Genomic DNA, 15,872 nt, shown 5'->3' with positions numbered 1-15,872 from the left:
ATTCGTCTGGAAGTGAAAAATGCTCTGACACTTTGTTTATTGGGCTTGAGCTTTTAGGATGGGACAGATTGGAAATCTAGATACATACGTATGGAAAGTAGACTAACCCAATTCTCTGCACATGCTACTTATCTGCTGCCTCTGCATATCTTTCATGTCATCCCAGCTCCATATATCTCATAAGAATTCCCATGAATCTACACCATGTGTCCTCACGTCGCGCCATTCATTACAGAATCTCAAGGCAGCCCCAAGAAGCGACTTACTCAGTCGGTACTAAGTACGGACACAGACTTTGGTAACCACGACCCACTCTTCATAATAGCAACCAAGGCAGTACAGGCCTTCTAAAAGAAAGCCGTCTTTTAGCAGCCGTCCCCTGTGCCACGCTTTTATCAACGGAACCAGCCTGCTGGATCTCACCCACTGACAACGGCATACGGCAGAAGGACAAATCTACACAAAAGGGTCAGAGATAGTATCATTCACATTAAATTGTTGGAGGAAAGACTTTGTCAGCAGAGTTCCCTAAAGGAGAGTTCATGGAATGACCTTCCTTTGCACTCAACGTGCCGCACGAACCCTGTGGAAATGAACAAGAGCACTCTTTTGACAGGCTTAAGAGCCATTCTCACACATCGGGGATAAAACTCTGGTCTTGAAGCCAAATTAGGGTTTGCAGGTCCCATCGTCTCAAACCCTGGAGAGTCATGGGGTGGAGCCAGGTGAATAGAGCCTGGCAAGGGGACCTGGTGGTGTCCTGGGGCAGGACCTGGCGATGGTCACACTGAATAGCAGTCCTGGGGGGTCGTACTTCCATATACCACTATATACCGTATACCATATGGCGGGTTGATTCCAGCCAACTTTTCAACCGGTGAAAAAGAGTCTCTGTTGCCCCCCCCCCAAAAAAAAGGCTGTGCGGGGGATCATGGAACCTCTGTGAACAAAAGCAATGTGGGACAGGAGCTGTAATAAGGAGGGGAATTAGCCAACACTGAGCTGAAAGGCTGGCTGGATCCATCACAGTATCTACAAATGTGTGTAATCATAGCCATACTGTTCACCACACATGGAGAACCTCAGGGTTCTGGTGCTAGAACTTAGCCCAGTGAATTAGCTGACTCGGGGACCCTTGAGTTGCAGAAGACATGCCCAGGTCTAGAGTTGGGTGCAGCCCTCGCAGCCCCAGCCTGGTCTTCATTCAGTCTGTCTCCTGGACCTGCCCGTTCCCAGGGTATTGTGATAATGGAGCTCAGCATTATGTTGTCACAAGCGCAGGTAGTTTTCTGGGTTTTGGCCGGTATCCCTGCTTTTTAAAAATTATTTGGCAGAAAAGGAGCTCCTTGGCACTAATGCTGAAGCTGGCTTTGCCGTGTATAAGAATCTCACATATTTTAATCAATGTACTTGGAAGCTTAGCCGTGCCTTAGTGAATAGGATCAGTAACTGTATAATTACAATAATGATCGGTACGGTAAGTGGATTAGCACCAGCCTGTTAAGGGGAGCAACATGGAAGACTGAAAGTATCGTTTGTGGGTTTGATTCTGCCAGAGGATCTTTGCCGTGGATCCCTTGGCTGAGAAGCAGGGAAGCGGAACAAAAAGTCCAAGTCTGGTGTCGTTTAAGAAGTGAATAAGAACATAAGTGCATAACTAGAGTCTGCTGGATCAGACCAGTGGTCCGTTAGCCCAGCCTTCTGTTCCACACTGTGGCCAACCAGTTGCCCTGCAGGACCAAACAATCAGGGCCTAGAGGCCAAAGCCCTCCTCTGCTGCCGCCTCCCAGCACTGGTGTTCAGAGGTTGGCTGCCCTCTGCATATGGAGGCTGTTGGTCAAATGGATGAAACAATCCTTTCGTATTGGCTTTTGCATTTCTAAAAACGTTATAGGTACGAAGTGTTTATTATTTGGTAGAACAGGATGATTAATTAGTGAAGCATCAGAGGGAGGCAGACTTGACACCCCGCCACTATGTCTGGCTTCAGCAGAAGAGACAAACCCCTCCACCTTTTATTGTTTTGCTTTTAAAAAAAATGTAAACTGCCTTGAGTAGCCACAAATGCTCTAATCAGTAATAGGATCAAAGTAAATAAGTAGACAGAACCAAAGTTTGATCTTTCCATGTGCATGCAATAGCTCTTCCTATGTCCTGGACCAGCCCTACATGTCGTGGGATCGCACAGGTAGTGGCTGCAGAGAGCTACAGGCAAGTATTGCCAGTAGCTTTGAATACCTGTGCTTTACTCCAAGGGTCTCTGCCCCAGAAGGTCGGACCAGAACCAACGGGCTGAAATTAAATCAAAAGAGCTTTTGGCTAAACATCTGGCAGAACTTCCTGACAGATGAGGGCGGTTCCTCAGTGGAACAGGCGTCCTCGGGAAATGGTGGGCTCTCCTTCTTTGGAGGTTTTCAAAGAGAGGCTAGATGGCCATCTGACAGCAATGCAGATTCTGTGAACATAGGCAGATCATGAGAGGGAGGGCAGGAAGGGTTGCATCAATGCTTGGTTCTCGTGGCCCTTTCTTACACACCCAGGGAAATGCTGATCGCCACTTTGGGGTTGGGAAGCAATTGTTCTCCAGGCCAGTTTGGCTAGAGATCCTGGAGGTTTTTTGTCATCTTCTAGGCATGGAACAGGGGTCACTGGAGGTATGGGGGGAGGTATTTATTTCCCTGCATTGTGCACTGGGTGGACTAGATTCTATTCTAAAACAGAGATGGAGTCAGGAAATGACCAATCATAGATGGTGCAAGACTCACGTGGGAAAAGGTGGATATTAGCAGAGAGGAAAGCAGTACAAGATCATAGTGGGAGGGTTGCAAGGAGAAGACCCCAGTGCTGGTAGATCTGGTGTGTCTGGCTTAGGATGGCAGTGCCCAAAACCGAAGAAGACACCTGTATTCGGTGCAGCTTCTCCTCTTGCTGAAGCACTGCAAAGCCTCATCTCCTGAAAGGGGGACTCCAACACAATTTGGTCCAAACGCAGTGCTCCAGTGACCGCATTAGGGATCTCATATCCAAGCTAAAGAAGTCTATTGCACCTTTCAGATGTTAAAGTCACTTCCAGATCCGGACCTGACAACCCGAATAGGGTCACTGGAGCACTGTGTCTTTCCAATTGGAACCAGTTTGTGTTGGATTTGCCATTCATACTGGGCCAACTCCTGATTTGACGCCTTCTCTGTAAGGGAAAACATAGGCTGCTCAATCACAAGGTCTCTCCCAGCCAGCTGCTGCCGCAGACACCCTCCAAAGGGAGTGGAGCAGAATCTGGAAGACAATACAAAGTAAGTGCTGTTTTCCTGCTAAGCTAATCAGTAGTGTTTGAGGACGGAGGGACGTGTGCCAGCTGAAAATCAATGCCCTAAATCAACTTGGCACGCGCCTGAGCACCGCCAAAGTGTCAGCTGCTAACAAGGGAATAAAGGAAACGGTTATTGGATACTTAGGAGTCTTTTGTAAGTGCTTGTGTAAAATAACATATTTAATTTAATGCAAAGTTATAAACCTAATTGGGCTTTATGGGCATTTCAGCAGGGAAGCCAAGAGCGTGCACTGCCATCTCCTCCCTCTGCTCCGAGATCTGTGGAGTTTTTTCCAAATCGTAGATCATCCTTCTCAAACACGTGTCTACAATGGACAGCACAACTTTCTAACAGGGATTGACAGCTGGCCCTCCTTTCATTTCTTCTTATTTCCCCGTGTTGTTGTTGTGAGCGTTTGGCGCATGATTGCTTTTCCGTGCGTGTTTCTGAGTTGTTTGTTTCTTTTCTGCCATTTTGACAATTGGTACAGAAACAGGCATCTGTTTTAATTACAATAATTAGATAAATTTTCATCTGCCAGTTTGGTGTAGTAGTTAAGTGCATGGACTCTAATCTGGGAGAATCAGATTTGATTCTCCACTCCTCCACTTGCAGCTGCTGGTGTGACCTTGGGTCAGTCATAAGTTCTTTCAGAGCTGTTCTCTCGACAGTTCTCTCAGAGCTCTCTCAGCCCCACCTACCTCACAGGGTGTCTGTTGTGGTTAGGGGAAGGGAAAGGAGTTTGTAAGCCACACTGATACTCCAAGTGAAGGGCAGGTATAAATCTAATCTCTTTTCTTCTCCTTCTTCTTCTTCTATTGTTGTGGGGGAAGTCTGCTGGAGCTTCTTCCTGAGCTGGGGCAACTGGTGTCAGAAACATGGATTCTCTGTTCAAAACACTGTCTTCATAAAATTCAGCCACTCTTTTTTCGATGGTTTTCCCCTTCTGATAGTGATGCTTTGGGGGCCTGCCCTACTTCTGCCGGCTCTGTCTGTGTGCTGCTATTCCTCTCCCAGTTCTCATCTTCTTCCTTCTCTTAGCCCCCTCTTCCACTCATTCTGTTGGGCAATTTCCTGTCCAAGGTCTCCACCTTCATTTCCAAGGAGGGATGCCAGCCTCCAGGTGGGACCTGGGGACCCCCCAGAATTACATCTCCAGACTACAGAGATCCGTTCCCCTGGAGGAATGGCTGCTTGGCGGGGTGGAGTCTTTGGCACTCTGTGCCTCTGAGGTCCCTGTCTTCCCCGGGCTCCATCCAGGAGTTTCCCAACCTGGATCTGGCCACCCTACCTCCCCATCCCCAACCAGTGGCTGGGGGGGGGTGAGGGAACCTGGCAACTCTCATTCCAAGGCCCTCTTTCTTCTCATAGCCTGCAGGCTTAAACAACCTCTGGCTCTTGCTTTCCAAGAGCTATGTTTGCTCAGCCCTCGCCTACAATTTACTTCTATATTTAAAAAACTTGCAAGTCTCTATAAAGTTTGCTCATGGCAGCCTACAGTCAGTAAGGTTAAGTTTCTAAAAAAACTGAGCATCAAAAGCAAAATAAGCAACTGGTAGAAAAAATCTCAGATATAAAAACCAGCAGAAGTTATAGTAAGCCAGGGTACCCAACAGTTTACTGAATGTCCCATTTTGTTGATTATATTGACTTACTCTGTGTTATCCCCCTTGGGTCCCAGTGAGAAAGGTGAACATAAATAATGTAAGTAATAAATAAACAATGAATAATTTAAAAAAACATTTCAGGGAGGGCCATCAAGAAAGCACTAACAGAAAGCCTGGGCAAATAAACATCTACTTTTTTTTTACCTGGTGCTGAAAATTAGGCACTACACATACCTCTCTGTCATACTTCTTCCTTCAGAATGCCTTGGAATGCTTATTATAATTGGCAGATGGGTCAATAAAGGGGGAGGCAGTCTTTCAGTTATCAAGTCGCGTGCTGCTGAAGAAGAAGAGCTGTGTTTTTATACCCCGCTTTTCACTACCCGAAGGAGTCTCAGAGTGGCTTACAATTGCCTTCCCTTCCTCTCCCCACAACAGACACCCTGTGAGGTAGGTGGGGCTCAGAGAACTCTCAGAAAACCGTGACTGGCCCAGGGTCACCGAGCAGGCTTCATATGGAAGAATGGAGAACCAAACCCAGTTCTCCAGATTAGAGTCTGCCGCTCTTAGCCACTATACCACAGCTGGCTCTCTCAACCTTTTGGCCCAAAGCAATTGTCCTTGGATGAGGCTAGCAATAGGGGACAGTGTTGTCAGTGACGGTCTTAATGATTCTGGGGCCCAGGGCAAAAGTCCAGGATGGGAGTCCCAAATCACTGCCCCCCACCCACACACACACAAGGGCTCAGTTCGGGGCCCAGCGAGGGCCAGCCCTTGCCCTGTACAAGGTGGGTGGGTATGGTGGCTGAGCTGGCTGCTGCCCAAGCTCCAGAAGCAATGCATGTACATGGCACACACTGGCACTGAGCCAGCTACCCAAGGGTCAGAAGGGATGGGCTCAAGTGGCAGCGGGAGACTGCCTGCTCTTTGTCTTCTGTTCTCCTCCGTCAGTGGGAGTGGGGTTGTGGGTGCTGAGGGCCCCCAGGGACCGGGGAAGACCACCCTGAGTATTTGTGGGCCCTGGAAGCTGGAGCATTTGTGGGAAGCTGGAAAATTGGATTTGGATAGCTGATCTCACGGACATTTATTATAAGAACATAAGAGAAGCCAATGTTGGATCAGGCCAATGGCCCATCCAGTCCAACACTCTGTGTCACACAGTGGCCAAAACCCAGGTGCCATTAGGAGGTCCACCAGTGGGGCCAGAACTCCAGAGGCCCTCCCACTGTTACCCCCCTCCAGCACCAAGAATACAGAGCATCCCTGTTCCAGACATAGCATTTCATCTATTTGTTGTGGCTAATATATATATATGGGCAGCATATGCTCCATATGTTTATCCAGTCCCCACTTTGGTGTAGTGGTTAAGTGCACGGACTCTAATCTGGGAGAACCGGGTTTGATTCCCCACTCCTCCACTTGCACCTGCTGATGTGACCTTGGGTCAGTCACAAGCTCTGGCACAGCTGTCCTTGGAAAAGAGCAGTTTGTGTCAGAGTTCTCTCAGCCCCACCCACCTCACAGGGTGTCTGTTGTGAGGAGGGGAAGGGAAAGGAGTTTGTAAGCCGCTCTGAGACTCCAAGTGAAGGGCGGGGTATAAATCCAATCTCTTCTCTTCTTCTTCTTGAAGCTGTCTATACTTGTAGCCTCTGCCACTTCCTATGGCAGTGAATTCCACATGATAATTACTCTTTGGTTGAAGATGTTTATTGAATGCCTCATGCATGTGGTCTCTGTAGCCTTCCTGCCATGGATTTCCATCATAACTCCCAGGGTGTAGTGTATCAAGTCCGGACAAGTCCAGACTTGTCCAGGGACAACCGTGGAGCTTCGCTCCAAGAGACAATGGACTATGCAGATCCTAGCCCACTCCAATCAAGGGGCTAGGTTCCTGACCGAGAAGCCAATGGAACTCTTGGCCACTGTAAATAACCTATTAGGAAGTGGGGGGGGTGTTTTGGGTGGCGGTTTCTGGGGGAATATAAGCCGGCCTGCAAGCCGGCCTAAGTGTCTTGTTCCTGATCGAATAAAGTACGCTTTGCTGAAATCACTCTCTGTCTGCGTACTTTTCACAGCAAAAGAATCCTTTTGCAGGCATCGCCTTTAGCATGCCTTGCCTTTCACATTTCCTTGTGTCCTTTGCAGTCTGGGAAATAAAATCCCAAGGTCCCTACTGTTCTAATAAGTCTCCTTTGCTCTCTCAGCAGAGGCTGTCTCCTATGCCAGAAGCATCAGATTAGCCCAATTCACTCGTCTTTCAAAATGTGGATTTGTTGCCGTGCATGGAAGCATTCTTTATAAAACTGCCCACAAGCAAGCTTTGCTGCTCCCGTTCTTTATTTACACCCCTCCCAAATAACGCGAAAACCATTGCCAGCCTTGATAGTGCTAACTCTGACAGACCATGTGTCAGGGAAAGGTTGTAAAAAAAAAATGACAATGTCAGCAGCCACAGTAGCACAGGAAATACGTGGAGTCATCTCTGGAAAATTATTGGGCTCTCTTAAAATTCAAGAGGGATATCGTCGGCACAATGGAAGAGGACTAAGATGCACAGCCTCCATTATTATCGCTGATGGGAGTTACATGTCATACGCTACCTTCATTCCTCTCCAAATGCTAACCTTCTTCTTGGAGTTCACCGCAGGCCGCAAATCTTCAGCTGTCTGAAGGAATGAGATTTGTCTGCCGGAAGAGCTTAGCTGAGGCTGAATCAGGATCGGCCATTTGGGGAGGCTGAATGCCCTGCCCTTGTTCTCCAGACAGCATCTACACTTTTGGTGTGCTGGTTCTTGGCTTGACCCCATGGATCAAGTGGAACCGTGGCTCAGTGGTAGAGCATCTGCTTGGCAGGCAGAAGATCCCAGGTTCAATCCCTGGCTTCTCCAGCTAAAAGGGTCAGGCAGTAGATGATGTGGAAGACCTTTGCCTGAGACCCTAGTGAGCTGCTGCCAGTCTAAGCAGGCAATACTCACTTTGATGGACCAAGGGTTGGATTCAGTATAAAGAAACGTCATGTGTTCAGGTGTCAGGGTTGCCAGCCAAGAACTTCAGGAGTGAAAAGCAAGCATCCTGCTTTGCTTCATCACAGTACACAGTAGCTTGTAGGAGGGAGGACCCGGTAGCTGCCCTGTCCTGCCCTGTAGCACCAGCACCACATTCAGACGGGCAGAGAGTGGTACTGCAGCTACCAATTCAGGAGGGTAATGCAAGAGGCCAGTAATGCAAGAGGTCATTTCTAATCCTGCCTTTTCCCCCAGTGACAACCTTATAAAAATACCAATACAAGTGAAGTAAACAAAATACAGGATAAATAGACAGTAAAAAGATGCATTAAACATACTGGGCAGGACTGGGATCTATTGGGATGGTCCATCAAGGCCTCACACTATGAGCCATAGGCTAAGAGGTAAAGGCCAAGAGCCCTTTGATGTTGCCCAGGCTTTAACTGTCTGCAGCATGAAAGAAATAAAAGCTCAGCCAGGGTCTTTAACAGTTAGCAGACATCTTCCCATAATTCCCCTCCTTTGCAGTAAAGTTTCACTTGACCCCGCTGTTGAACTTACCCTGATTGCTCAGTCTCAGCAACTGTTGGAATATCTATACTAGGGTCGCCAGGTCCCTCCTGGCAACCAACGGGGGATGGGGGAAACTTATCAGGAACAGCACGGAGGCCCATCCAACATACAGCGACATATCCACGTCACTGGCCACATGACCCAGAAGTGACATCATCACATCCAGTGTTCCCTCTAAGCTGTTAGTGTGAGCTAGCTCACAGTTTTTTAGCCTCCGGCTCCAACATTTTTGTCTTAGCTCAGGAAGGAGGGCTCCAGAGCAAACTAATTTATGCAGTAGCCAAATTGCTTGCTCACAACTTTAATGAGAGTAGCTCACAAAGTAGAATTTTTGCTCACAGGACTCCACAACTTAGAGGGAGCATTGATCACATCCACACCATTGGGTATTTGGGCCAAAACTCTGTGCAGGAAACCAAATTTACCATAGAGCTTTTGCCCAAATACCAGAGTGTCACCCTGATGACGGGACCCAATTGCCCATGTGTCCCAGAAGTGACATTATCACATCCAGGACACCTTGATGTCCTGGATGTGATGATGTCACTTCTGGGTCACATGGCAGTGACGTAGAGACATCACTGTATGTCGGATGGATATCTCTCTTTTTCAGGGTAAGTTCCCCCCTACCGGCCAGCTGATCGGTGGTGGGGAGGTGGGGCCTGGCAGCGGGGGACCCCCACCCCACTTAATTTAAACTGCTTACATGACTTGCAGAGCTCTGTGCTTGACATCCCATTGCAAGAGTAAATGGCAATGGGAGGGTGGTCTTTAGTTAATAGGCCGCATGTTTGGCATCGTCTGTCTTGCACAGGAGTGACTGGGAGAGGGGAAGAATCAAGAGTACTGTTGGAATTTTCTCCCTAATTGCCCATCAAGTTGTGTTTTATAAATTCAATCCTGTTTTAAAATAACAGTAATGATAATTTCGAAAAGTCAAAGAAACCACATGAACACATTCTGAGTTTTTGTTTTGCCTGTTTTTAACTTTTTTTTTCAAGGTTTCAGATTTCATACAGAGCTCAGTAGCACAACTAGCTTAGCTTAGATGGATTTTTTTAAGTCAAGCAAATTAAGCCAATTAATTCCAGTAGGTGGGTGTTGATGATCTGTCAACATCTATTAGCTATGATGACTATATGGGACACCCGTGTTCAGAATCATATTGAGTACCAGATGTTGTGAATGGCCTTCTGTCTGGCCACTCTTTGGAAAAGAATAATAGTTTAGACCAGAGGTGTCGAACTCATTTCTTATGAGGGCTGGATCTGACATAAATGTCACTTTGTCGGGCCGGGCTACATGTGCCATAAAATGTAATGCCAGGTACCAGAGATATAAACTGTATAAAGAACAGCAGCTGGTAAGCTCCAAGTTGGTGTATCCTCACTGCAAGGCCCCATGTGCTGGGAGGGGGGTGCAGAGGAAAGCCCACATGGGCGGACTGGAGAGCCAGCGGTGCAGCACCGGGCAGATGCTCCCACATTGTTTGGCTGCTGCAGACGAGGTTGTTCTGCCATGCTGAAGCTACCAAGTGGCTCCACCCACTCCTCTCAAGCAGTCTTCCATTCCCTCCCTTGCACTAGTTGCTCACGGGCCACATAAGAGCCCTGGATGGGGCCGGTTCTGGCCCCTGGGCCTTACATTTGACACCCCAGTTTAGACAATGTGATCCAGCCTTTGTTCTTGGTTCTTCAGACAAGCATTCCATTTCGCAATAATATGCTACTCTTATAGTGATCAACACAAACTAATATGTGAAAAGACCACACTCCAGATAATATGTGCACCTTAGGGTTTACACGCTGGGGGCTGGTGAGACTCACAGGGGTGGGTAATACCATCCCCTCTACCTTCTCCCTCTTCCTAACCTTTTCTCCATTTTCTTCCCCCCATTTATATACCCTGTGTCTTCCCACTTTTCCCCTATTTTGTCCCCCGCCCCACTCACTACTTTGGTCTCTCATCTACTCAGACTGGCAAGGAAACTATCCTGGAAGCTTTTGCAGGGCTGTCAGGGAATATCACCTGACCCTTCCTAGCCTATCAATGCAGTAGTCAGTCTTTCAGAAATTCTGTCGAGCTGGGTGGTCATGCACGGACATGAGATCTCTCATGTCCCACTCCGAGGCCCTCCATATTTTGCAAGCTGAGTTGCTTGCTTGGCGAACTTCACATAGAAGCGGGGACTGTATCAGTTTCTCCAAAGTTCCACCCCTTACACATTGCACCTGTCCTTTCCATGCCATGGAAAGCTAAAGTAAAGCCGTTTTAGTCTGTCTCCTGCCCCATCTTAAATAAATGAGGGCACCCTAGCTAAGGAGGGAGATGTACCCCATAAAAAAGGAACAAGGAAGACACTAGAAATGGGAATGAGCAGCAAAAGATCACCTCCTAATACAAAAGCAGGAGGCCAGGAGAGGAGTAGGGTTAAATATGCATTATTGCAGATGTACATGAGAAGAAGGTCACCTCTCTCTCCAGTCTGTAGTAGATACAGGATTAAGCAGAGAGCCTTTAATCACTAATCACTTACTGTACCTTTCAGAGGCAGTACATAAAAGACCGATAGCCATGAGTCAGCTCTTACTGAACAGCCTGCGGATCAGTGGACTGCTCGATAGAAGCCACAAGAGGCATGGAGCTCATGATACCGCCTCCTAACCCAAATGATCAAGGCCTCGTTGAGAGCCTGCCCCATATGTTTTAGCTGGTAGGCAGGCAAGGGAAGTTTGTGAAGGTCCACTTCGTTGCTACAGACATATTGGTTTGATTGATAATACAGCCGCACATAGAAGAACATTCCTATATATCAAAGAGAAATTGACAATCCAGATTTGCAATCAGTTTCATCAGCTGTTCGTTCTGGCCTTGCACACTCAATTTTACTGTGTTTATCCAAAAGGGAGACAACCCTGAATGTAAAAATGTTACTAGGGCTGCCAAATGCAGCCGGGGGGCGGGGAATCCCCCGTTTCGGAGCCCCGATTCCCGGCGCGCCGGAATCGGGGCCCGGGGGAAACCCCACCCCCGCGTGCGCGTCACCCGGAAGTGACGTCGCACGCTGGGGGCGGAGCCACGCCATTTGAGGGGGAAACTCTTTGTTTTCCCCTCAAACGGCGTGGCCCCGCCCAGCGTGTGACGTCACTTCCGGTGACGTCCTGGTGGCGCGCGCACACACACACATCCCCCAGCGGCTCCCGGACCGGCCGGAGGATCCCCCGCCGGTAAGAATATCACATTTGGCAACCCTAAATGTTACACATACAGAATTCTTTCATTATTGTACATATCTGTAACTTGTATATGAATTAAGATGGCCCCATTTTCTTTTCTGATGATACCCCTGGGGAGAAAAAAATAGTCTTCCTTTTTGGGTAAATGCTGTGTCAAAGGCCTAGATTATCCATTACATGTCCCATGAGCTCATCATAACTACGGACAAAGTACAACCACTGTCACATAGTCCGGGGCTACTTCAAGCGCCTCTGATGTGATGTCAGGCATTACTTCAGACCTTTGGGCTATGTCTCTCTTGTGCTTTCTTGGCATTGCTTCTGGCTAGCAAGGGTGAGAAAACTCGCTATGTGATGACCCTGAATTTCAAAGCACACCATGACCATACATCCATTAGCCTTGCTCAGTGGTTCATCCATCTCTCTTCTGCAGCAGCTAGATCTTGCACAACCAGAGCTTTTTTTGTAGAAAAAGCCCAGCAGGAACTCATTAGCATAATAGGCCACACCCAACAGCAAAACTCATTAGCATATTGGGTCACACGCCTGACAGTACATCTCATTAGCATATTAGGCCTCCATGTTACCAGAAGTGTGGTCATCCAGCCACACCCACCTTTTGCTTCTTATTCTGTTTACCTTGTTTGTTGTCAAAACCCAGGGCTTTTTTTTGTAGCAGGAACTTCTTCGCATGTTAGGCCACACACCCCTAATGCAGCCAGTCCTAATGAGTTCCTGCTGTTGGGTGTGGCCTATTATGCTAATGAGTTCCTGCTAGGCGTGGCCAATTTTGGAGCCAGCCGGAACTCCGTTCCAAAATAGCCTTGTGCACAACCATGTGCGCAAGCCTTAGTTCTCCCTAAATGCATAGAGAAGGAAGCACACAACTCTTAAAACTGAGGGCCTTTATACCACTTCCTGTGGTATCAATATGGCAAATGTAATATGTGATTCTATGTAAGGGTGTTTGAGGGTCAGCATATATTTAGCGTCACCGGGTCCCTGGCACTCATAAATAGCTGGACAGGATTGGTGATGTCCCATTGTTTTATTATTGGTATTAATGGTAGTACAGCTACACACCACTAGGAATTGTACTACATCACATCTATAATTGTGCATAGTCACAGTAAACTGTTTAAATACAAAAAAATTAAAAATAACAAGGAGGTTAACTAAGTGCAAAATGTAAAATGTGAGTGGTTAGTGCCAGATTGTTGCTTCCCATTTCCAATTTACATGTGAAGTCGTTACCACAAGCATAAAAAGTTGTCTAAACATGGTCCTAAGATTTTGACCTGCCACCCTTAAAATGAGGTCCAAAACCTAGCCCCAGGCAACCCTGTGTGTACAAGACTACATTTATTTGCACCAATCAGTGTTTAAAGCGCCGGAAGCATTGTTCAGTCAGGCTTCGATTACAGAGCAAAAACAAAAATCAATATTACATTTGTTAATCTCGTGTTTAGCTACCCATGGTCTCTTGCTTTTCGGACAAGGAAGCAGGAAGTTAGTTAATGCACATTCTGTTAATTAGAATATTAACAGGCTAAGCTGGTGAACATAACTATATAGGGAGTTGCTGTTCTTCAATAGGGTTGCCAGCCTCAAGGCGATGGCTGGAGATCTCCTGGGATTTCAGTTGATCTCCCAGTGACAGAGATCAGTTCACCTGCTGAGGTCCCTCCCCAAACCTTACCCTCTGCAGGCTCCACCCCGGAATCTCCAGGTATTCCCCAACCCAAACCTGGCAACCCTATCTTCAAGCATGTGGGTCCAAGGCTGAGAAAATCTTTAAAGATAAAAATCAGAACCTTAAATTCTGCTAGGAAATAAGTAGGCAACAAGTGCAGCAGTTTGAAAACTAGCATTGTATTGCACATCTCTGGGGTCCCCAACCTTTTGGAGCTTGCAGGTGCCTTTGGAATTCTGGCACAGGCTGGTGCGTAAAACCACAAAATGGCTGCCACGGGAGGCAGAGCCAACCGCAAAATGTCAGGGAGTGAGGTCGTTCATTACTGTAATTGTAGCACTTAATTGTTTCAGGAAGAAGCTCTGCTTAACAGGATGTCTTTTAAAATGAACATACTGTTTGAAAATATTCTTGCATACACTGGGATTGCCAGGTCCGAACGACAAGCTGGTGGGAGACTTACTGGGACGCTCCGGGAGAGGGGAGGGAAGAAACAAGCCATGCGTACACCACCTCCAGGTGGTGTAGGCACATTGGGGATATTGGGGGCAATGTTCTAGTTTGGGGCAAAACTCTTATGGTTTGAAGCTAATTCTACCATAGAGTTTTGCCCAAACACCAGAGCGCCCCCCCCCCCGATGTCACCAATGTGCCTATGTCAATTTTGGGGTGTCTGCTCAGCCAATCAGATCTGCAGCAGCCAATCAGAAGTTCTTCTGGGCAAAAGCCTCACCTGGCCCTGCCCACTTTCTAAAACTCAAGGAAAGGTGTTATTGGGGGCCATGTTGGGGACCCTGGCATATGTCTGCCAACAGATTCTGTACAAGGTGGACACCATAATGAGGGGAAACTGTGGATACTGCTTCCAAAGACAGAACAGTTGACAGGGCCCCGCCCCCAACATATTGATTGATATTGCCTAAGGTTAGTAGACAAATGAAGTTGCACCCGCCTGACCTTTGTTGGTCAGGGCAGTGGCATACAGATCCCATTTGACTTTCTAAAACAGGGCACCCAGCAACACCTTTCCTGGTGCTTTCCAAGTGTCTTTAGGAAGTGGGGTGCGGCTTTTGCTCAGCAAGGCTTCTGACTGGCCATTGAAGATTTAATAGGCTGTGCAGATTTTTAAAAATGTTGCTTTGGCAGCAGCTACCAGTGCAGCACAATGTGACTGCACAGCACTATGAGACTTAAATTAAGCTGGAGCAGCCATTTTCTGGCTTGGTCCACCTCCTGCGGCAGCCATTTTGTTGCTGCATCCACCATGTTGTGCCAGAATTCTGAAGGTGCCCCCTGGCTCAAAAAGATGGGGGAAGCTTGATCTAGTGAATGGGCATTCATTGATTAGTGAATTGATCGTCAGTAAATACATTGTACTGAACTGTATAACCCTTCTATTATATTAATATTCCATGGACTTGAAAGGGGTTGGGGGGGAGTGCAGGAGAAAGATTCTCAGCATGGTGTTTTGCTCCAGGTTTAGGGTTACCTCTCTGCAGCCCTGCCCACAAATAGAAAAGCTATTTAAATACTGCACATCTAGAACAGTATTGTTTTGATGCCGTGTACAGCCCTGAAGCTCTTGGGCATCCCACTAAACATAAAATGTGTATTTTTATGAGCAGTTTCCACAAAGGAATATAAATGGGTGTTTGAGTCAACATACCTTGCGAGCGATCCTTCAGCGCTCCATAACAGCCCTCTCCAAACCAGCTTAAAAATGTGAAGCTCTTTACGGAACGAGGCGGGTTTCATTGTGAAATATTAGTTTTTTATTACTTCTAGTAAACAGCCAAGTTTAAAGGGGGGGAAATCCCAGTGCGTGAGATGGATTTTCAATAAGAGAGGCAAAGTGTTGTGTTGTTCTCTATTAGATTCTGCAGAAATCAATCTGAAATCTGGTTCAGGCTACTAAAATTAGATCTAAAACTATTTAATTTGGTTTCAAGAGTGTTTTCCCCTTTCCATCGCCTAGCCTGAAGACACAAAGAGATAAAATACCTTGAGTTATTATCACTTTATGGGCACCTCCATCTCTGAGCGAGGATTATACAGTATTATGTATTTTTCAGTAGTTTGGCTTGAGCTCTATTAGCGGTCCACAAATACCGTGTTTTCTGCCAAACCTTTCAAGGTGTTTGACCATTCATTTACTTTCCCCTTCTCTCCCTCCCCCCATCCTCTCTCTCTGGATATATGAAAAATGAAACATAACTTAAGTTCATTAAATGTTAGTTCCTTTTGAGGGCAGAGTGTAATTGACCTTGATTGTATAATGGACATATCAAGGTTACAAGGAAAGGGTCAGGCTTGCTGCGGTGGATAAGGTTACTCTACAGCAGAACATGGTCAGCATATGACCTGCAGGCCAGATGTGGCCTATGAAGTAAACTCCTCGCACGCCTAACCAAATTTCAATCTGACGTTAAGGAAAAGACAGTTGTTTT

At 47.1% G+C, this 15,872-nt stretch overlaps 1 protein-coding gene across 1 annotated transcript in view; it reads left to right on the top strand.

The window, feature by feature from the left end:
* Window positions 1-204: 204 nt before the first annotated feature.
* ADARB2 (adenosine deaminase, RNA-specific, B2 (inactive)) overlaps window positions 205-15,872 on the top strand; it is a 177,905-nt gene continuing 162,237 nt past the window's right edge. The window contains exon 1 of the mRNA XM_015420667.1: window positions 205-298. Coding sequence (XP_015276153.1) covers window positions 205-298 — 94 coding nt within the window. The remainder of the gene's footprint in view (window positions 299-15,872) is intronic.

The sequence above is a fragment of the Gekko japonicus genome, unplaced genomic scaffold (assembly GCF_001447785.1).
Source record: "Gekko japonicus isolate JY-2015 unplaced genomic scaffold, Gekko_japonicus_V1.1 scaffold1228, whole genome shotgun sequence".
In the NCBI taxonomy this organism is placed as follows: domain Eukaryota; kingdom Metazoa; phylum Chordata; class Lepidosauria; order Squamata; family Gekkonidae; genus Gekko; species Gekko japonicus.
Note: the sequence above shows the minus strand (reverse complement) of the source record. Positions and strands in the feature narration are given on the sequence as shown.